Here is a 24,268-nt window from a genome sequence, read left to right as displayed (position 1 = left end):
TTGTCCAGTTGGGTTTTGTGCATCTCCCCTAACAGAGACTTCAAAGCTTCTCTGGGCAACCAAACCCAAATTTAACTACCTTACAGTAAAAAAAAAAAAACAACCCCAAAAAAAACCCAGCCCAACGACAAAACCAAAACCAAACAACCATGTTTTCCTGTGTTCACATTGATTTACCTGTTCTTTGAATTTGTAACCTTTGCCTCTTGTTCCATTACCAGGTGCTACTGAGAAGACCCTGACACCCTCCTCTTCATTCCCTCCCACCAGGTATTTATACATGTTGATAAGATCCCCCAGAGCCTTCTCTTCTGCAGGCTGAACAGCCCCAGCTCTTTCAGCCTGTCCTTACCGGAAAGAGGGGACCGCATCATTGTGACCCTTTGGTGGACTTGCTTCAGTAAGTCTGTATCTTTCCTGGACCAGGGAGCCCAGAACTGGACACAGGAACACAGATTTCAAAGACCTCTGTCATATTGTTCCTCAGCCATCTCTTTTCCAGACTGAAGCTTCCTGGTTCACCTATTGCATCTGTGTTGGGAGTAATTTTCTTCCCTTGCTTAACATTTTTACTCATCCTTATGTTGTCTAGATCCAATATACCCACTCTGGGATGGGACCGTAGCTTTGCCTGCGTTGTGTGTGGATGCACATGCACACACACAATGGCATGAGGATGTTGTCTGTACCTTCTCGATTTCTTTTCTAACAAATCTAATATTCACTTTTCTTTGACTGCTACTGAGCATAAAAAGATGTTTTCCTAAAACTGTGTCAGAACTCTGCGATCTCTTTCCTGAATAAGCCTTTTAACAGATGGGGTTGTATAATGCAAGTTTTCCCTTATGGTATTATTATTATTATTAGAATCACTTTCAGATGCTCCCTCCTACTCTTCCTTCAGGTTTTGCTTTGCTTTTTTAAACAAAAACTGAAAAAGGAATTGATTTTGCATTAGCATTTTTTCCCCCTTTCGATTATTTTCCTATGGCAAAACAGAAAAGTGAATGTGGGGTGGGAAGAGAAGGAAAAAAATGGTAGAAACTATGGGTAAAGATGGAATATTGAAGTAAAGCATTGATCCTACAAGTGATTTTCTTTTAAAGATAGTTACAGCATAGCTTATGGGAATGCTTGCTACACTCACACGCTAGTCTATGCAATGACAGAAGAATTCAGACACATTATCAACATTGTGGGCACAAATTTTAGATATAAATAAAGCAAGTAGTCCAAGGGCTGACAACTTTTGGCTTGTAAAACAGAGAAGGGAGCTGAACAGCCCTGTCTTCCCTACCTGCTCTACCTACTTCTGCTATGTAACTTGCTTTTCAAAGCCAAGTTGGCTACTATGACCTCTGAACAGATGCCTGGAGGGGTCTGAAGTATGTTGGATCTCCTAGCACAAGACAGACATGCATAGAGACTGCTTTATTGTAACTCCCTGCAGTTTTCCTTCTTTTCACATTTCTACACAAGCCTTGTTTAAATCCTGACATGAAGATCAGTGGATACAAACCCCCTTGGGATTTGATCAGAAGTGGCTGTTTGTTAAGAGGCAGAGGAGGCGCGTCACGCTACGAATGAGGTAGGACTTGGAGTAGTTGAGGATTTCATTCCAAAAGGGCAAGAAGCACTCAAAATGCACTCGAGGCCAAGGGCACAACTGTTTTGTGATCAGAGGCTGGAGCATCTCACCTATGAAGACAGGATGAGAGAGATGGGGTTGTTCAGCCTGGAGAAGAGAAGGCTCCAGGGAGACCTTACAGCAGCCTCCCAGTACCTAAAGGGGGCTTATAAGAAAGATGGGGACAAACTTTTTAATAAAGCCCTTAGCGACAGGACAAGGGGTGACGGTTTTAAACCAGAAGAGCGTAGATTTAGACTAGATATAAGGAAGACATTTTTATGATGAGGGTGGTGGAACACTGGCAGAGGTTGCCCAGATGGGTGGTCAATGGCCCATCCTGGTGATTCAAGGTCAGGCTGGACGGGGCTCTGAGCAACCTGATCCAGTTGAAGATGTCCCTGCTCATGGCAGGGGGGGTGGGCTAGGTGACTTTTGAAGGTCCCTTCCAACCCAAACCGTTCTGTGACTCTACGATTTTGTTACCAACAAAACTTGGCTATCCGTGAGTCAGAAGCTGACAGGGATGCGTTACTGCCACCTTAACACTAACGTTTTTCTGACTGAAGTTTTAGACAGGACATTTCTGTCCAGCTCTACCCTACACAATGATAATGAATGCATTAACTGCTTTGGTCTCCACCAGAAGTTATCTGGCACAGCCTAGCAGGCTGACTTGAAGGATTTCACTGGGTGCTTATAGAGTTTGGTTTAACAAAAATAGTTGACAGTTGTTACCACTTGGATTTAGAAAACAAACCTCTCATTTCTTTTCTGATATTTTCAGGTTGACCAAAGTGAAAATGTGTGAGTTGAATTATTTCTAGTAGAAGATACAGGTTTTCTTCAGAGGGCTTCTCCTGCCTTCTGTGCAGCTGTCCAGTGTCCCTTCTCATTTTACAGGTAATTTAACTATAAAGATCCAGCTGTATTATTTACATGTGTCTTCTAATTTGAGCTTGGATTGCTGGTTTCTTCTGGAAGTATTTGCATTATAGGAATACTCAGAGATTCTAGACCTTTGCTGAAAATTACAAATATAATGGTATGATCCTTGCTCAGAAAAGCTTACAAGCTTAAAAGGTCAAGAGAAGCAAACACAGATGGATGCAACAGATGAAATAAGAACCATGTGAATCTCTGATGCTAGATATACAGGATTTAAAAGAGACTGGATAAACTTCATGCACACCAAATGGCAAACAGCTGGCATGATATCTGTGTAGCACTGGGATCAAGTCTGTCCTTTATTATGCCAGCAGAAATTCACTGTAATGATTTCAAATTCACGTAAAGCCCAATTCTTAAATTATTTAGATTGAAAACAATAAATAAATAAATGCTTAAATAAATTAATGAAAGCCTCCTTCTCACCCTCAATCATGCTGGATTTTATGGAATTAAACAAAATAGAAGGGGAATAATCAATAAAATCCTCAAGAGGCACTCAAAAACTGCAGCATCAGTACAAAATCCAGTTCAACTTCAGATAATTCATGCAAATCTATACAATCTATACCTAACAAAAATTAACATATTTATGCCTCATTTGGCATCTTTCCACTACCAGGACCTGAATATGTTTGTTATTTTAAGCTTCTCAAACCACCTGAAAGCAGGTGAAGTAGGGACCAGAGCAAGCACAACTGAAGCCTAGCTACCATGGCAATTGGATGCTGCACGAAGATTTAGAGCCCGAAGCCGGCCATAACGGAGCAGCTAGTTGATTTCCTAGAGCAATGTAATTATCTACTCTGTGATTTAAGCTTGGTTGATGTGCCTAGTTTTGTAAAATGCGTTTGACTCTTCTCCAGCTTCTGAGAAGATGGCATTTCTAAAAGGTGGTACCCTCTGCTGCAACATCATCCACTTGTAAATTTAGGTACAAGCAGTCTGTCTTCTCGGGACAGTCCCGTCTCCTGCGGTGGTGGGGGGGAGACCTCCCAGGCTAATTAAGTTCATAGGCATTTGAATGTGGGGAAAGGACCTCAGCGTTCAGTGATGGAGCTGTGCTCCTAACACTTCCCTATACGTGAAGCTCTGAACTCCTGCAGAAGTTGGACTTAGGGAAACCGTGATCTTTTCAAGGGAACCAGCTGGATGAAAATGTGACAGGTTAACCCGTCCTCTGAACATTCCTGTACCTATATGACTCCTCTCAAAAAACAACTCTGTGATCATGCAGTCAAATTAAAGCCTAAATGTGATTTGGAGACACACTTAACCCACATCTCACGGTGAATTCCACTGCTCAGGGAGTAACATAACATCTGCATGCCAATGACCGCGACCTCCTCTTAGATAAGGAAGCAGCCTAGTACCTTGAACTTCTCCCCCGAAGACTAGTAGGGCCTCAGACTCCCTTAAAATTATCCAAACTTCCCACAACTGGGAGATCCAGTCAGGGATGCCCTCTGTTTGGTCCTTGCAAAGGAACATGGCAGTGCTGGAAAACAGAACTGCCATGTGTATATTTCAGCTTCATATAAATACCTGCGTCTGCAAAGTCCGTGGAAATCTACTCAGTACAGTCTGCTCATCCTAAACCTCATAAACCTTGATTCAGTTCGGCTAAAACTGAGCTCACAGTGCCATTTGAAACAGCCTGGGGTAGCTAGGACCTCTGTGGCAGACTGGCACATATAACATGGAAAATATGGGTAAACTATGCTCTTCTAGAGCAATCGCTAGAGTCCCGGAGGGATACTGGTTAGATCTGGGAACCACCTTAAATTTACTTTAGAAATCCTAATCTGTGATTCAAATATCACACTATAAAGCTAAGGGCTGATGATCCTTACCTGCTTGCTTGGCAAGACAAACGGGAAGGAATAGATTCATCAGTAGTTACCCAAGGGCAGCGAAGAACTGAACAGGATCCTGCAGATACTGCAATCTACAGGATCAGAACCTGTGTATACCTGGCAGCTTTAATCTAGTAGGATTAATTGCTCCAAAACATGTCACCGGTGCTTGCTTGCCTTTGCCCTAGTACCAACACCATGGCTGAAAAATGGCAAGCTACAATAGTAATGAACTAGAACTCAACATACAGAAAACTGAGTTACAAAAAGAACAATCTTTATGACTGAACAAAAGGCTCAACACTAAAATTGCTATTGAGAACCATTAGTAGGTACATGACCAGGAATATTAACATGGGCAATAAAATAATGAACTAGTGAAAAAACATATGCTAAGTAACCTTTTGTATACATACATAATGGAGATGTAAGACTGAACAGTGGGTGTCCCGATTTATGCTGATTTACAAGGCTTAAATGAGTTGGTTTTCTTGTTTATTATACAGCTCAAACTGTAAATGAGAAAACAATCCTTAGGACTCATAATTCTCGGTTGTTCCTGTACACACCCATTTACAATCCGTACGTTGTTAAACCAGAAAAAAAATGTACAGCTTTTAGCTATCCTCCTGGCTATCTCTCTTCATTGAATACAAGAATTTATGTGTTGCAGTGTGTTAAATCAGGATCAGGTACCCATTACGCTGGATGATGCAGATGCAGAAAACACGGACCCTGATAAAACGGGCCTGACAACGTGTCTTGTGGCTATGGCTTGCTTCGGTTGAAAAACTGATCATCTTATTTTGCTGTACTTCAGTTAAGCTTTCTTTTTGCATGTACCAAACTTCCGGATTAGTTAATGAAAGCAAAGAAACATTTTCCTTCTCCCTATTTTTATCCCAGCTTTCTAAGACAGAAGGATGGAAAGAACTGCCAGAACAGTGCTTGACAGGAACAGGAGTTCCAGCAAGTACATTTCTTCAGGCATCTTTCAGCTCTAAGGTATGGAACAAATACAAGGCAACAAACCAAGGCTGAATGCAAAATGCAATCAAAAGACATTGCTCTTTGGCAGAATATAATGGCACTTTCCACATCTATCTGAAATTAAAGCCCCAAGCTATGGTATTTCTTGTGTGAGACAAGTTACAAATGGGTCCTGCACCACTGAGTTTAGACAGGTGTGAGGGAAATAGAAGTTCAAAAAGAGAAACATTTTCAAGGCCAGTGGACAACAACAGCCCCAGCCAGGGCTGTAACACAGTCTCAGCTCTTGTTTCAACAGTAGCATCTGTCAAGTTAGCAGAATGGGAGCTAAGACTTGTCATCTCTTCATTTGCAGGGTAAGATGCCACTCAGCACCTCGTTACTGGCACGTTGTTTGCAACTCGGGGAAGATAAATGCAATACGGCCCAATATCCTTGAAAAGATCCCACCTACAGGTTGTAGTAAATGGTGGGGACTAACCACACAAAACACCTCTGAACTATATAACCACATTTCTTCCCCCATGTAGGATTTAGTACAGTTCTTATGGCAGCCAGCTCTCTGCCACGTACCTCAATTTTAAGAAGAACTCATCATTATCTCAAGGTATTTTGCTGTGCTTTCCCTTGGAAAAGGAATTGAATTAGCTTACAGTATAACGCCTCCTTGGCAGCGTCTGGTCAGAGACCTCAGCTGAATCACTTCTTCAAAGCAAGAGCTTCCTGCCTGCAAGCTGCCGTCCTCGCTCCTGAGGCTGGTGAATGAATCAGGCAATCATTACAGCACCAGCCCTCTCCCCTTCACCTCTGCTGGGTCCCAGAACTTAGTATCCAAGTTAGTCACTGCACGATCAGACCTGAGCGTCAGAAGCCAGTTATCTTAATTATTATAATATCTTAATTATTATAATAAACAAGAATTGCTCCCAGCTGGGACGACTTAAGGGAAAAAAAAATAATAATCCCAAGTTTAAGCTAAAAGGGAAGCTGCCTGCTTCAGGGAACAGACACTGCTACCAGACCAGTTGTGCTTTTGTCAGAAATTCTCCCTCGTATGCCAGCTGATGATGACCATAGAATAGAATCACAGAATCCTTTAGGTTGGAAAGACTTTTAAGATCATCAAGTCCAACAATTAACTCAGGACTGGCAAAGCATTAGAAAGGTGACAGATGACTGGCTGGAGTGTATGAGTACATTTGACATCACAAATATGGGGAAAAAGAACAATTCAGTGTTTACTGGAAGAGAAAAAAAAAGCTCTGTCCCTGTCCTGTTGCTACAGTGGCCCTGTCACAGGGTGCTGTGCCACCAGCCAGGCAAGATGAATAGGCACCTCTCCATACCGCTCCCAAGCAGCCATGCAGCTTGTTACTGCACCTGAAGGTCAAAGGGACGCAGTTTGTGAATGGTTTGTTAAAAGCAGAGATTTTCTCTCATTACATCCCATCTTCTCAGCTAGAAAACTGTTGATATACGACTCTGCCAGAAAAGAAAACTATTAAGAACAACAAAAAGCCCTCTTTATTTTGCAATATGGGTGATTCAGCCTCTAATCAGCGAGAGATGTTGCATTAAAGAGACATGGGAGAGAAAAGCCTTTGGTTACAATTAACTTCACAATCTGATTCCCAGTGAAAAAACCCCACACTAAAAAAAGGACTGTGCAAAAACTCTTCCCATTTTATAGATCAAGGACAGACGAACCAGTTTGTTTGATACTGTGGCATGTGTATCTGTATGATTTACCCATTACATATTCCAATTAACGCCCGAGCACCTAGCAAGGTGAGGCAAGTGCCATTATTTGTCACTATGAGGACTACAGGCTGGAACAAACCGAACGGCTCACCTGTGGAAGAACCGATCCCGGAGCCCCCCAGCGTCCCCACATTGGCTCAGCCCTCCCTTCACATCGCTTTGTGGTTGCAGTTGATGAATTGAACACCTTCCCTTGAGTGAGTCTATGAGGCCACCTTCTGATCCCTCACCATTGATGAAGAGGGTGGGGTGGGGAAAAAATATCAGGACAAACATGTTTCTATTAAGGGAAGGAATTTTTCTATCAAGGGAAGGAATTCAAAGCGGCTCTGTTAAATTTTGCACAGCTTCTAATTGTGGAGAGGTTTTATTTGGAATTTAAGTACCTCCCTGCAGTACAGCTTAATCCACTTTGGAAAGGACCGTGCCACACACAGCTTAACTGATTAACGCCGGGGTGTAGGTGAGCTACGAATTCCTCTCCAAGCAGTGCTCTTGCTGTCTCGGGTTTGAACCCATGCAGGCGACCCTTCACTGCTCAATACCCTATAAGCAACTGGGGTTACGTATTTTACCCTCCAAAGAGAATTTTTTCCCCCCCGGCAGAGTCTGATCTAAATCACGGATGCTTGGAGGGACAGGAGGACACCAGTATTGCACTTCAAGTAGCTTCAGTATTACAAGGCACCATCACATCAGCTGAAGAGGTTACAAAAATGTATTTTAACACAACCCACCTGCAATCTGTTTTCAATGACTCCCTTAAGACTCCTTAAATGTACGCCTTCAGATACTTCCTAACAACCACGGTACTTTACCATCCATTGATGATACTGGGTCTTGTGAGTAAAACCTCTGCTGACTACAAAAGGCAGGAGGCCATTTAGCCATACGACCTCTCTGCTGCTACCCCCACTCTGTGAGGTGGTGTTAAGATTCCCATGCTTTGTTCCTTCTTCCCTTTTCCTAAGCCATTAATCCTCCAAAGCCTTGCAAAAGTGCTTGTTATTTTAGATTGCACACAAGAACAACAAAGCCAGGAAACTGTTTATCAGAATGGGGACATTTCTTCCTGAAAGAATATATGACTTTTGCTTGAAAGCAAAGTGCTCAACCCCTCTCTTCCACCCCAAAATACATTGGCAATTACTGCTTCTTCCCCCTGAAAAAGAAAAAAAGACAACTATGCCACTTTCTGCTCCTGATGCACTGGCAGTTGAAAACAAGCAGTGACAGTGTATAGACAGACGAGGGGAAAACAAATAAAAAAACCCAATAAAAAAGGAACAACTTACTTTGCTTCCCTCACCCTCAGTCCCAACAGAAAGACCACCAGATTCCAGAAGAAAATAAAATCAGGATGAAACCAAGATGGATGCTGAAAGGCAAATAAAGCACCCACAAGCTGGCATTACCTCTAAAAGCTTTTTATGTTTTAATTTTTATCTCTAGTTATAAAAAAAATACAACTGCTGGGTAAAACAAGCCTACGGCAAAATTATTTTTTGACTGTTCCATTTCGTTTTCGCTGTAATGTTTCCTGGAGAGACTTAACAGGAGGAATTTTGACAAGTTATTCTGTGACACAACTGGTAAAGCCTGGTTTCCTACCAGCTACTGCATCATGCTCTGATGCACATGATGGAGCTCACAGCTTCAGACTCTATACGGAATTTTGTGTGCGCGCGCGCATCCCCTGCATATGCATATAAACAGATATATGTGCAGGGTGAAACTGTTGTCTGACATTGCCCTGGGGATCTGCGCCTGACTGGAGTTCTACCTTTGTGAAACATAGAAGGATTTCACCTTTAAGACTTGTAGTCCTCAAGACAAAACTGGTACTAGTTATTCAAGTGATTCAGCAGTTATTAGAGACAGGCACATAATACACTCACAGTACTAGATCACACAGAGACATCAAGCCACAACAACCTATCACTCATTCGTACTCCAGTAAGTCAAAGCTTTAGACTAACATATCAAAAACCCCTTCATTTAAAACAAAATAGCTTATTCTCCCAGTTTCGCTTTTTGCTGTTTTTGTTTTGTTCTATTTTAAATAGATGCTGTTGCATGAAGTGCTAAGAGCCATCAGATTTTACAAAATAAAAGTCAGAACTTACTTTTTATATGAGGATTAAAAAAAATATCTATAGATGTGTTGCTTTCTAACAATTTTCAACAATATTTGGTATTTAGAAGCCTTAAAGTAATAAATTTACTTACATCTAGTATGTTGTAGCAGTCCCAGTTCTTCATGCTATGTAAGGGTTCATAAGAGCAGGGAACAGAATACGCAGATCAGCCCCCCAAAAGTCACCAGTTGGTTCAGAGACATCCAGTTTGGCAGTGCTCAGCTGGTACGTGTTCTACAACATTCTTTGGAAAACACACTGAAAATATATGCTGGGTCACTCAACAAGCAGAAACAACGATGAACACAGTGGCTGGACTATGTTCCACTGACTCAGGCAAGCTTCTCCATTTTTGTGTCTGATGTTCTCCATTTATAAAGTGCTCAGTGATTCACAGTGAAGTCAGGGTCTTCCTAAGCCTGACCTATCATACTGCGATTCCATTTGGATTCACATGTTAACATTTATAAATGACTTAGTGTAGAGTTTTAATAGGCTGTTGAATAGTCCAGCATATGAACAGGTTATTATACTAATTTTAAATCACAAGACATGGTGAACAACCATGTATTAATTCATAGCATGCTTACAAAACTTTTATTTAACACTTTACAGCTCTCTGCAAGGTGGAATGTGCTGTAGGATCAGGCTGATGACACCTTTTGGGTTTTAACTGGGAGTCATCCTTGGCCTGTCTGGTCAACTGGTACGGAGTGGCTCATGCCCATATGCTTCCTAGTTAAGTCTTGGGCAGGGGAAAGTTTTCTTCAAAGTAAGTAAGAGGAAAAATCCTAGACTACATAGTAGAAATGTCTGGGGATCAGGAGTCAAGAACTCCATCCAATACAGGGGGGCTACACCGTACAAAACAAAGTTGTGTGAGCACATAGGATGCTCCTTCAAAACAAATTAGAAGAAGAAAAAAAGACCTTTTTTTTTTTTTTTTTGCAGAATTTTCTCTGAATGTCTGCAAAGTCCATGCTTTCAGAAATATCCTTGGAAGACACCACACAGTACTGTATGTAGAATGAGTTCATGAGAAATGCAGGCAACAGAAATATATATTTCTGCCAGATAAAGCAAGGCCCCAAAATACCCACAAGAAAATGATAACTGCCACTTCTCCAAAGAAGAGTCAACTAAACATAAGAGGTACTACTGTGGCTCCTCCGTGGCATCACCTTTTGCCAGCTAAAACAAGCACTAAGTAACGAGGGTAATACAGTTCCTGTAAGCCACGCATACAGGGGAAAAGAGGGGCTGAACCAGTCTTGTGCTTAACTGGCAAATCTGGGTAATACGCTGAAATAATGAAGGGCCCATCACAGCCCTACTGGATTTTCCTCCATCACAGCCCTTCCAGTGTTTGCTAGCAGAAGCAGCACAAAGCAAGGCCAACTCAAATACCAGGCAGATTCAGATTCAAACCAGTCCTTTTTATTTTTGTAATTGGGAGGGATTTCTTCCTGACTTAAATTGTTACTAAAAAAACATACAGGAGTATAAGAGCACTCTTTGAAGAGACCCACACATTTATGACGAGCTAATTACATTGTTGATCATTCAAAACAGACTCGTTATGAACTCAACATGTGGCATAAAGGTCATTTTATGAGTGGTCTTATTCCTCCAGCAAGCAAACCAAGAAATGAAAATCCTTGCGAAAAGCCAAGAGTTACGAACATAATCCTCTCATATGCCATGTCTCAGCAGGTAAGATTAAAAACACAAAACAGAACACCTCAAGACTGCAATAACAGTTTATTAGAGCCAAGAATATATAATCACTGTACAGAAAACATTAGGAGTTAAAGTGTGAAATACTGAACCTCTCACTTTGTATTCTTGTTGCTGAGCCTGTTAGTGATGATTTAATTGGCTGCCTACAGCTGGCTAACTTATCAGCACTTAAGAACATTTTTGTAAGCAGGGAAGAAATGATTGTCCTTTCTAAAGAGAACGTTGCCCAAGGTGGGAAATAAAGGATCATATGAATTACATTTAAAACTCACTCAAGGAACAAAGTTGATGTGAAGAGGAGAGGGGAGACTGCCATAGTTTTGTGGGTGTTTTGCACTGAGGAACTGTAGCCTCACTGCTGCAATTTTGTACGTACTCATGCTCAGCACAGCAATGATTTCCATTTTTAAATAAGAAAATATATTAACAGGTCCAAGAATTTACCATCAAATCCAGCCTCTTCCAGTTATCTTTGGCTTGAGAAGAAGTTGCTTACTTCAACTTTTGAGGCTCAAACATTTTCAGTGGAAAGAAATGCAACAGCATCTGATATAAACATCCATTTTCCATTACAAAATGGTTGGTTTTAAACCTTCAGTGAACAGAGACTCAAAAAGCTTCACCACCTCCTGAGCTCTCAATTCCCCATGCTACCCAACCTGCAGGTTTTGCCTTCCAAAACTGTTGAAGTCCAACAAAGGCTTGAGAAATAGTCTCTTTCTGTAGCATTTGCTTGTTTCCACCACAGGTAGGCAAAAGGCTTATTTTCTCCAATACTAAAAAAAAAAAAAAAAAAAAATAAAAATCACATAGCACAGCATTTATTCAACTTGGTTTACTCCCGAACAACGAAAGTTATGCATAAATTGAACTGTGTGTTAGAAACATGGTGAAATGCCTGAAGGCAGGCAGTTTTCACAATCCTTCAGGAGAACAAACAGCATGGAAACCAACTCTATCTGCCCCTCGACAGTTTCATCCAAGCTACACAATCCTGCTGGTAGATATTCTGTGTTTTATTTTGGCATCCAGTAGAAGGAAAACAGAAGCCCTGTCATGAGGGAAAGGAACCACAGCTGCATTCTGGGATGCAGCAGCACTGGGAGCACAGCTTAAAGACATTCTAAAGCCACGTAACATTTACAGCATAGACGGAGTTTGCTCCTAAGCAGACAGCAGCCAGGCATTAGCAGAACCCCAAATTATATAGCTACATTTCGGGTGGGACACCCCTCATTCCCCAAGCTTTCACTTTTTAAATCACTGTTTAACATGAGCCCTGAATGCAACTGACTTGAGTTGTAAATTTACAAGGGAAATAAAATGTGAAATTAGACACTTCAATTGGAGATTGTTTCCTTCCTCTGCAGAAATAAATAATTCTGCTAAAATGAAAATGACTCTCCAGGGAGAAATGGCTATCCAGCCTTCATCAGTATCACCAAAATTAGTATGCAGTTTTTCTCCTCTTGAGCACTATTGTACAACACCATTAACTTATTCGAAATGTTAGATTTATTTACTTTTGAGACAGTTTTTTTGATAACCATTACGGAGACAAGTACTACATAAAAAGGTCTGTAAAATACCTGATAAGGTAATAGATTAGAGATGCATTAGAAACTAAACCAAAGGCTTCGTAACACAGCTTTGAACTGAACTCAATTTACAATACTGCTACAAAAGAACAATACACCAACCTGATGGCTAGATTGCTTTATCCAAGAGCTTTACTTACTAAAGACTGACATACAGAATACTGATACACAATGGTTGCTATAATAACCAACCTTATTAAAAAGCTCTTAACTGCTGCAGTAGACAGCCCAGATTCCTTGTAGGCCTATTTTGGAGGCAGTAAAGAGAATAAATATCTATTGATAAAACAAAAAAGCACATTGAAGGGCATTTCAAATGAAAAATTGTGTGACATTAGGCCCAAATCTGCTGTTTAAGCATGTGTCATAATACCTGTGTAGTAGTGTGGGTTTTTTTAGACAACTTATATTATTAAGGGCAAAGCCACTGGCAACTGAATGCAGCATTATACATGAACAAATTGAAAGCTTCAATTGGCCATTGTGTAAGATGACCCCTTTACAGCAAATTCAATGATGCATTAATTGTTCATTTGTTCAACGATTCACAGACTCTGTGAAGGCTCCAGCAGCAAATTCTTAAAGACTGCCTCAGACAAAAAGGAAAGATAATGATTTTGACTAATGAATTACTAAATATCACTAAAAATTATCCTTGTAGTATAAAGAAAATAGACATTAATGTAGTATAAAGAAAATAGACATTAATTACGTTTTATTTTGATGGATTTTTTGTAAGTTTTGTTAAAAAATATAGAGAGTGCATATTCTTCAGACTTGTCAGCTGCTGATTAATTTGTAACTATTCTTTTTGTATCCTCCTCACATTTCTAAGCAATTCTTTCAGAGGGAAGCCTAGAAGTGTAACTGTTTGTAGAACAGGAACGAAGGCAATAATCTGAATTCTACACTAGCAGAAGAATCCTACATCACATGGAGCAAAGAGGTGCCTTCAGCACTTACAAAGCAACACAGTATTGTTTCCATTTTAGGCACCCGATCCCAAAAGTAGACAGGAAAGCTAAAAGCACATAGGTAGCAAACTCTGCAGCAGCACATGGGGAGAGTTCAGGGCCTCAGGAAAAACAGCCCCAAACGCTCCATGCTGGAACTCAGCAGCAGCAGCCAGCTGGAGAGGTAAAAACACAAAAATGAGACAAAGGGATCAGGCTTGCACTAGTGGCTGTCACATCTGCCTATGTGGTACCCAAAGTGCAAGACACACTGCAGGCTTGCTTTTTAACTCCCCAGAACAGGAATGGATGGTGCAGTCGGTGCCTGCTGCTGTATATATCAGCCTGTTGCGTAGAACGGCATGCCTGGAAGCTAGAAGCCTGAGTTTCCAATTCCTGGGTACTTTTAAATACTCTGAACAAATCTGTCCTGTGATTTTAAATGCAGTTGTAAGTGCTGAAGAAAGGTCAAGCAAGAACAAGTCTGAACGGAAAAAAGAAAAGGTCACCTAAATCAAACCTGTAAACTCTGACTTACTAATACAGTTTCACAAATGCAGTAACAACTACCCGGGAGAGTCTGGCAGTCACCTAAAACCAGCGAAGTAAAAAGACGTATCTTAAAAAAAGTGACTGTCAGCATGTGTTTAAAAAAAAGGTATATACACATATTGGAGGCACTTAAAATTTTCATCTTGAATCTTTGTAATTGCTTTTTTTATTATTTTTTTTAACCCCAAGGTAGATGCTAGGCATTCTTCACTGCCTTATGAAATTACCATCCTGCAGCCTATGACCAAAGTAATCCGTAATGAATGACAACAGATTTTGCAACATTTTCATATAATTACACTCCTTTTTTTCGTATCATGTAAAAGATCATGTTTATTAAATATATATGCAGATGGAATGACATTTTTGCTTCTTACCCTGCATTACAGTACATTTCTTCAAAATAAAAATTAAGTTTGCAGGAAACAACAGATTAGTTGGAAGACCTTTAGCAAAGCAAATAGCCCTAAAAACAGTTCTCCTGAGTTTGTATCAAAATCTGGTTAGTCTTCTGAAGAAAGAATCAATAAAAACCCTGGGATAATGACTGGCTTTTCAGATTGGTTTCATTTTACCTCTCAACTCATTTCATTGTTGTGAGTCTAATAATTGAGGTAAACAGTCTAAAACCTTAAATCCCCGACAAACATAAACTAAATGTCAGATGGTTTTAGGGAAAAAACCCATCATACATTCAAAGAAGAAATGCTTCTGTGAACATAGTTTTACTCAACATGAGAATTAAACATTTTATTGTCATACTGTGGGTTGTGGTAAGACAGTACACCTACATGTGGTTAAACGTTTCATTCTCCATTTTCCATGAATACTAAAAATAGGGGAGACAATAATTTACTGACACTGCAGACCACTGCCAAGAATCAGGTAAGGCATGAGGGTGCATGGGACCTCTGCAGATCATTTAGCACAAGCCTCCTGCTCAAGCAGTATGAAACACACAGCAGGTGGCTCAGGACATTGTGCTGTTGAATTTTAAGTATCTCCACAGCTGGAGACTGCCACCTCTCCGAGACACCTGTCCTAGTGTCCAATTACCCTCACAGTATATTCAGATGAATTTTCCTGTCTTTCAGTTTGCACCTACTGTCTCTTGTCCCATCACCAGGCACTACTGAAAAGAGGCCAACTTCATCTTTTTTTCTCCCTTCCACCAGGTATTTATACATATTGGTAAAATCCCCCTGAGCCTTCTCTTCTCCAGGCCAAACGATCTCAGCTCTCTCAGCTTCTCCTTGTATGACAGACACTCCGACTGCTTGATCACTTCCATGGCCTTTTGCTGGACTTGCTCCAGCATGTTCACCTCTCTCCTGTACTGGGCAGCCTAAAAGGGGCACAGGACTCCAGATGCGTCTCACATAGCACTGGATACATGGAAAGAATCACCTCCTTCCACCGGCTAGAAACACTCCAGCCACTGTGGTCAAGGAAGCTGGTGGCTCTTCTTCACCATGAGATCATATTGCTGCACAGAACCATAAAATAGTTAGGGTTGGAAGGGAGCTTTTAAAGGCCACCTAGTCCAACGCCCTGCCATGAGCAGGGACATCTTCAACTACATCAGGTTGCTCAGAGCCCCGCCCAGCCTGACCTTGAATGTTTCCAAGGTTGGGGCATTGACCACCCATCTGGGCAACCTGTGCCAGTGTTTCACACCCTCATCATAAAAAAAGTCTTTCTTATATCTAGTGTACATCTACGCTCTTTTAGTTTTAAACATTCCCCCTTTTCCTATTGCTACAGGCCCTACTAAGTGTGTCCTGAATGTTATTTTTCTGGGGACAGCCCGGGTGGATTTACCAAAGGTAAGCTGTTGCTGAACAAGGTGATGAGATGGCTGGCTCTGTGGACGGGGACAGAACAGTGGATGGTGTTTACCTTGCCTTAAATAAGGCTTTTGGTGTGATTTTTTTCACATAATATCCTTATGACCAAGCTAGTGAGATACAGACTGGGTAAGAAGGTGACAAAGTTGATGCTGAACTGACTGGACAGCCAGGCACCATGGTCTGAACAGCCATGCAGAGGTCCAGTGGCTCCTGCATGTCAGTGGTGGCCCTTGGATATTACTACTGAGGCTGATACTGAGCTGATCAGCTTCACCAGAAAGAACGTCAAGCATTGGGACAGGCTGCCCAGGGAAGTGGATGAGTCCTGAAGGTATTTAAAAGACATGCAGATGTGGCACTTAGAAACATGGTTTAGTGGTGGACTTAGCAGCGCTGGGTTAATGGTTGGACTTCATGGTCTTAAAGGCCTTTTCCAACCTAAACGATTCTATGATTCTTATAAGCCACCTTTTAGTACTTACAGGCTGCTATAAGGTCTCCCCAGAGCATTCTGTTCTCCAGGCTGAACGACTCCACCTCTCTCAGCCTGTCTTTATAAGAGAGGTGTTCCATCCCACTGATCATTTTTGTGGCCCTCCTCTGAACCCACTCCAACAGGTCCATGTCTTTCCTGAACTGAGGTCTCTAGAACCGGACACAGTACTGCAGCTAGGGTCTCACCAAAGCAGAGGGACAGAATCACCTCCCTCAACCTGCTGGCCATGCTTTTTATGTGGCCCAGGATACAGCGGGCTTTCTGGGCTGTGAGCACACATTGCTGGCTCATGCCCAGCTCTTCACCCACCAGTACTCCCAAGTCCTTCTCCGCAGGGCTGCTCTCCATCCCTTCATCCCCCAGCCTCTATTGATACCAGGGGTTGCCCTAACCCATGTGCCGGATCTTGCACTTGGCCTTGTTGAACCTCATGAGGTTCAAATGGGCCCACTTCTGGAGCTTGTCCAAGTCCCTCTGGATGGCACCCTGTCCCTCAGGCGTGTCAACTGCACCACTCAGCTTGGTGATGTCTGCACATTTGCTAAGCATGCACTCAATCCCACTGTCTATGTTACTGATGAAGATATTAAACAGTACTGGTCCCAGTACAGACCACTGAGGGACACCACTTGTCACTGACCTCCTTCCAGATATTGAGCCGTTGATCACTGCTACTGGTCAGCATCATGTGCAACTTGTCAACCAGAACATTCAGGGCTTCCTCTGAAAAGCTGCTTCCCACATCATCACCCGTCCCACCTTGCCCATGCTTCTGCATGGGCTTGTTCTACAGTAGGTGCAGCACCTGGCACTTCCCTTTGGTGAACATAATAAGGTTCCTGTGTGGTCATTTCTCGAGCCTGTCAATGCCCCTCTGAATGTCAGCAAAATTCTCTGGTGTACCAGCTACTATTCACAGTTTTGCATTTTCTGCAAACCTGCTGAGGGTGCAGTTTGTCCCACTGCCCAGGTCATTAATGAAGACACTAAACAGTTTGACCTCAGTATGAAACCTTGGGAGTACATCCCTAGTGACTGGCCTTCAGATGGAGTTTGTGCCACTGATCACAACCTTCCAACCCCAGTACAACAGCCAGTTCCCAATCTACATCAGTATCCATTTCTCTAGTCCATATCGCACCAGTCTGTTTATGAGGATATTATGGATGACAGCATCAGAAGCTTGTGAAAGCCAAGACAGAGAATATCTACAGCTGTAACCCACTGAGCTAACCATTTTATCACAGAAGGCTGTCAGGTTGGTCAGCCATGATTTCCATTTTTTAAGTCCACGCTGACTACTCCCAGCCACCTTGAACCTATTCAGTAGATCTGCAGGTAAGAGCAGAAGCCATCCCTCCTAACACTAGAAGTCTCAAGGTTCCAGTTGTCACCATCCTGGAGTCTTCATATCCTAACCTGATGAGCACAATGTATTCTTGCTCTTCCCTCAGTGCAGCTGAAGGTTCAAGCTCTTCTATCTCCAAGGTCTTGGAGAAGATCTGGTCAATCTCCTTCTTGTCAGCCCTGATATTGTGCCATTTGCTGACCTCCTCCCACAGCTCTTTTACTTTGGGATGCAGACATTCCACCACTGCACACCTCCTGCAAGCGAGGAGCCCAATGCTCACTGCCCCAGCAAGAGGTCTCAGCCATGCCTGCAGCCCCATATCTGAAAAACTGCATTATTCCTTACGATCTCCACCAGTGCTGAAGGCTCTGACATAGGGGATAGCTGCTCCCACAGCCACTGGGGCCATGTTCTGGGGTACAGTGTCAACACTGCAGAAGATGTGGATGCTGTTATGAGCAGAGTTCCTGGCCCCTTCTGTGCAAGCTGCTATGTCTGTTAATGATCAAGCTAACTAGCTGGAGTGCACAATTAAGGAAGTCTAGCAAAGGTACAAAAAGAAAGGAAGTTTATCTTCACACGTTTACTTTGGGAATGAAAGCTAAGGAAGTTCTGGATCCTACCCTCAGAACTCCAGCTCACTGATTCGCAGTTCTTACCTTCAGTAATACAACCAGTTACATCCCACTCAGCATGTTCGCTAAGGTGCTTTAAAAAAATCTTCTATCATCACTAAGAGCTTGCTCTCCAGTCCTGGCAGCAAGGAGACTCTTTCAACTTGTTGAAAAATGAACTAAAACATCATAAACAATGACGTCTTGAACCTACCACTCACAATCTCTCACTTTATTCAGCTTTCACAGAGACCACCAACTAAGAACGTATCTCACCTGTGCAAACTTGTGTATCTGTTCCACCACAGCTGCAAAGAGGGCATGGACACTTTCATCAATTAGACTCTGCATATAATGGACAGCTTCCTCATCAGACAGGTCCAAACGGAACTTGTCCTGCACCTGCAACGGAGGCAGAGATGACAAAAATAAATTAAACGGTTAAAACTAACATTAATCTATCTGAAGTATATAGCAGCAGACATAATTACTTCAGTTATGAAAGTGTAGTAGAGAATGTCTCTTTTACTTCTAAGTTACAGCAGATTATAGGAAATTTGCAATGTTACATAAAACACCTATTTTCAAAAAAATGAGTATTTAAATAAGCTAGAAACAGCCCCCCTTCGCCTCATCCCCCCCAAGTCAGTAATTTCAAAGCTCAAGGCCAGAAAGTCAAAAGAAGTATTTGGACACAAGAGTTTAAACAGAACTAAAATTCTATGAGAAAAAGAGAAAATACTCAACATTCACTAAACAAGAATGAAATGTCATTGGAGAAAAAACACACAACTTTGCATATTACATACAAAGTTGGAAGGGTCTGGATGATTCTAACAATTTTTGAAAGTTGAATTTGAAGTTGAGAATTTCATTAACTTTGATTATATCCACCATCCATAAACAGTTGGTTGGAGACACTGCTACCCCTTACGTTGCTTTTTCTTTTGACAGCAACATATTTTAACTATTGTAACAATAATGTATTTTGCCTAGTATTTGAAAATTCTATATAAATTAAAAAGCTGAATGCACTATAATCAAGAATACAGCAACATCTACGCTCTCCTATATCAGCCTCAGCAAAGCCTTGATCCATGAATATTTACGAAGGTTCAGTGGATACCTTCCTGTGAATTCCAACTAATTCCATGGCAATTGTTCAGAACTGCTCCAGACAGCAACATTTCACAAGCACCATTACCACAGACGATCCTTTGCTCATACTCAAAAACCTCTGTACATAGAACTGGCAAAAGCTTAGAAAGATCTTTAGGGGGAAAAATACCCGAAACCAAAAAAAGAAAACTTACTTGGCTCCTGTAAAGCTAAGTTTTGCAGACATGCCTTATCCCTCACCACATTTGTAAGAAGGCAGATGCATAAATAAGCACTTTGGACAAGTACAATCTGATGCAAGGATCTGAGGAAGTGCTACAGGTATCAAAACATTTTTTTCTAAGTTTTCTAAGTGCCGGCTGTGCAGCAAGTGTGTATATAGGAATGGCAAGTGCTCAGATTCTTTCTGGACAAAAAGAAAATAAACCACCACAATGGTTCAAAACTGCACCAGGGGAGGTTATGACTGGTATTAGGAAGCATTTCTTTACCAACAGGGTGGCCAAACACTAGAAAATGCTTCTAAAGAGGTGGTCAATACCCCAAGCCTGTCAGTGTTTAAGAGACATCTGGACAATGTTCTTAACAACATGCTTTAACTTGGTCATCCCTGAATTCATCAGGCAGTTGGACTAGATGATCACTGTAGGTCCCTTCCAACTGAAACAGTCTGCTCTGCTCTATTCTATTTTTTGGACAACAATGCTAACTTTAGGCACTCAATTTCCAAAACCCATTTGTGCTGTTAAAGACCTCCTAGTGAGTCCGTAACTCTCAGAATGAACTAGTCTAAGACAGAATCATAGAATAAAGTCCAACTGTAAACCTAACACTGGCAAGTCCATCCCTAAACCATGTCCCTAAGGGCCACATTTACACATATTTTAAACACCTCCAGGGATGGTGACTCAATCACTTCCCTGAGAAGACTGTTCCAATGCTTGGCCACCCTTTCAGTGAACAAATTTTCCCTAATATCCAATTAAAACCTCCCCGAGAGCAACTTCAGGCCATTCCCTTTTGTCCTATCGCTTGTACTTGGGAGAACAGACTGACCTCCACCATACTACAACCTCCTTTTGGGTAGTTGTGAAGAGTGATCAGGTCTCCCCTGAGACTCCTCCTCTCCAGGCCAAACACCCCCAGTTCCCTCAGCTGCTCCTCATAAGACACGTGCTCCAGACCCTGCACCAGCCTCATTGCCCGTCTCTGGACACGCTCCAGCACCGCAAGGTCTGTCTTGGAGTGAGGGACCCAAAACTGAACACAGGATTTGAGGTGCAGCGCTCCAGTGGTGCAAATCATCTCACCATGTTTCCATGATGGCAATACAGTTTTCCTGCTGCACAATGGCTTCCAGCTCCTCCTGGGTAGATGCACTTCAGTTGGCCTATTGATTCCACCACTTTTTGGTGGGGAGAAGCCCTAATTCCCATGTGACCATTCTCAGACACTTCTGTGGTTTCTAACACATCAATAACCCTTTACATCTTTGGTGCCACATGGATCTCCATTCCCTGCCTCCACTGAGACGGCAGACTGAACAATGGACCCTGCTAACACACTGCCCCTGAGACACTGGTGTGCTGCCCCCAGTCTCATCTCTGCGAGCCTGGGTTTATCCCTTTCTTCCTTTAAATCTAAAGCTCTTTCAATGAGCCTAGATCCTAGTGTTCTCTAATCAATCCTATCCCCAAAGTTTAAAACTACTAGTCACCTTCCAAAGTAGTGCTGATCACAATATGAAAATTGCCCAGCAAATTCACATTACTTGCAGAAAATTAATTGCTGCCATTTTATCATGTGCTTTATTATCATAAAGATAAATTTCAAATTATGTGAGCTCCTGTGGAGCCCATCATATTAATCTACTTCAGTCTCCTGCATAATGAACTAGGTAAAATGGTATCCAACAATTTTTGCATCAAGTATGTAACTTGAGGTTTATCTGTGAGAATCTTTTTTACGGAGTCTTTACACCTAGACAGAGTGTTTCACATCCTAGGTAAATTGTTGCAATGATTAATTGTCCTATTTAACAATCACGACTTATTACCTGTCTGAATTTGTCCAATTTCCACCTCAAACAGTTGAACTCATTAAAACTTTTTATATTAAAAGAACTGTCCATCAGAAATCTCTCTTATGTAGGTAAATATGAAATGATTTAAGTTGCTTCTTAACTTCCTCCTGGATATGATTAAACAGACTAACTGTTACGACTGAATGAAGTCCTTCCTGAACATTTTCCATGCATTCACTTTTTTGTAAGCATTGAGAAAAATGTGAGCCAAAGTATTTCAACAATGTTGCTAATAAGGTCGTTATTTGTGAGAAGATTCTACCATTTCTTCACATTTTGTATTATTTCTACGCACCAAGGATACCACATATTCTTTCTGATAGCAAAATTTTCTGAGATTTCAGTTTAGTATTGCTCTGCATTCTTTTCAAAGGCAATGTATTCCAGAGTAGTGCCCTTCAGCACTGCAATAAAAAGCATAAGCTAGCTTGCCAAGTATGGGAAGATAACGTTGTTTCACTGAAAACACTGTTTGTAACTCTGTTGCTGGAATGTTTGAAGTACGCATAAATTGAGTATTTCCTTAACTTCCCTGCAAAAGGATGCCTGACCAATATGAAAGCATAGATTAAGCTGAAAAAGTTCAAACTCTCAAGGAAGCAAGTACCAAAGAGAGATTTAGAAGATATTTTAGGCTAATATTATAGAACTTTTATCTGCATAACACAAATGATGAGAAGGAAGTTTATTATCTCTCCACAGACATATTAGAAGTTTGACAGCCAATGAAGCACACAGTCGATTCGAATCCAACTGAATTTAATGGACTATCCACATGCTTACGATTATGCACAAGCTTAAATACGTCCCCAAATTAGAGCACAGACTTCTATCAGATCTATTCTCTTGTTCGTAGAAAAGGTGACGTAATGAGAATTCAGGAAAACTGCTAACTGCAGGTTTTTGGGGGAGTGGGCAGTAAAGTGCTGTAACACTCGTACAACTCTAGTAATCAAGCATTTCAGCTATCTTCTAATTTGTTTATAAAAGAACTTCTCAGAAAGTGTTGCAGTTAATGATGTTCAGATGCAGTGTCATTCTACTGAAATAAAGACTACTTAAACCCACTTCCCACCTTCCCCAGGAACAAACTGGCACACTTGATACACAGGGAAAGAAATCTATCCACAGTTAGATCTTAAAATCAGTTTGCAATTAACAGGAAAATCAAATACTGCCGAGTACTAGATCTTTGCATGGAAGTTTTCCAGCAGTACAATTAAAACAGACTGCTGCAGCCTAGCTGAGAAGAAACACGGTGAGACAACAAATCACCTCTTGAGCTGCAACAGCAGCAACAAGATTAATATGCACTGACTTACAGTTCTTGTAACAAAACCAGTAGTAATTCTTAATTGAAATCTCTGAGTTTCAAAGTAAGCCATGTATTCTAAAAGCCAACAGTTTCTCACAGAGGAGGTGCAACTAGAAGGAGATTTTTGCATGGTGTGAAAAAAAACCCAAAACATGAATCTGGGGAGTCGAATTCTGATGAGTTACAGGATTATCTCATTCCACACACTTAAAAAGAATGGCTACCCTGAAGGCATCAAAAATGTCCCACTTGAATTATTTACTTAGAATGCTCACTTTGGCATTCAAATTAAGTGAATTGTTTTAGTTCAGCCATCAGCATTTGTCAAAGAGAAAAGAAACATACTTGATGAATCCGCTTAAACCTCTGTTTTGTTTCCAGAAAGGAAAGTTTTAAACAGCACAATGTATACATACATTGATTTTAAACATCAGGTCTCAACGGCAGAATTTGAATGTTTAAGGATGAAAAAGCTGGATAAAGATCTAGAGAGTCCATGAAGATATTGACATCAACGTGAAGCTTTCAAGTTGTCCACCTCCTATCCCCCTGTACAATGCAGTTTCATAATAAAGCATAAGAGAACAGGATTGCACAGTTATATGAATCTGCATGATTGCATTTTTTTTATACTTCAGTAAAATTTGAAGCATCCTGTAAGAAAGCTACTGTCAATTATCATGACAGAGCTCTTTTTTTTTCAAAACACAAAGAAAATAAAAAATTAAAAGGGGAAGAGAGTACAAACCATGAGGGACATTTCAGAAGAAAATACCAGGAGGTAAGGGGAGAAGCATTTAAGTATAAATTACTTGGAGCCAAACTGATGATGAGGAAAGAAAGCAAAGTGATCATCACTTGCTGCAGAATCACAAAGAGAATAGGAACTTAGCAAAGTAACGAGTGAAAAAAAGGAAAAAAAATGTTTTACAGTAAACCCACAAGAAACACTACTTTGCATCATGACTATCCCACCTAAAATTACTGGTTTGTTTCAACTATAGTTGAAACAAGCTCAAAGCAAAAAGAACTACAAGAGAAGGAACTGGATACTAGGTAGCTCCCTCACCTTCCAGCACAGTGTACAAAACCAATACAATAACAGATACAGTGGGGTTTTGGTGGTGGGGTTTTTTGTTGGGATTTTTTTTTTTTCATTGTTGGTTCCCCCTGCCCCCGCCCCCCTAACTGATACATATCAAAGCTCTTCACACATTCCACTACATACATTACTCCACACATTCCATGCAATTAATTTCTCAGTGCCTGCAGAGATT

At 41.3% G+C, this 24,268-nt stretch overlaps 1 protein-coding gene across 3 annotated transcripts in view; it reads right to left on the bottom strand.

Annotated features, from left to right (window-relative positions):
* Nucleotides 1-11,069: 11,069 nt before the first annotated feature.
* Nucleotides 11,070-24,268, bottom strand: part of PIK3C3 (phosphatidylinositol 3-kinase catalytic subunit type 3) — an 82,914-nt gene continuing 69,715 nt past the window's right edge. For 2 of the 3 annotated variants that reach the window (XM_013299644.3, XM_013299645.3), the window contains 2 exons: nt 18,751-18,876; nt 11,070-11,836 (listed from right to left, as the gene is read on the bottom strand). In XM_013299644.3, coding sequence (XP_013155098.2) covers nt 11,822-11,836; nt 18,751-18,876 — 141 coding nt within the window. In that variant the 3' untranslated portion in view covers nt 11,070-11,821. Of the gene's footprint in view, nt 11,837-18,750; nt 18,877-24,268 lie in introns of those variants that run through there. The other variant, XR_008744770.1, reaches the window with a different exon arrangement.

This window comes from Falco peregrinus, chromosome Z (genome assembly GCF_023634155.1).
Source record: "Falco peregrinus isolate bFalPer1 chromosome Z, bFalPer1.pri, whole genome shotgun sequence".
NCBI lineage: Eukaryota > Metazoa > Chordata > Aves > Falconiformes > Falconidae > Falco > Falco peregrinus.
Note: the sequence above shows the minus strand (reverse complement) of the source record. Positions and strands in the feature narration are given on the sequence as shown.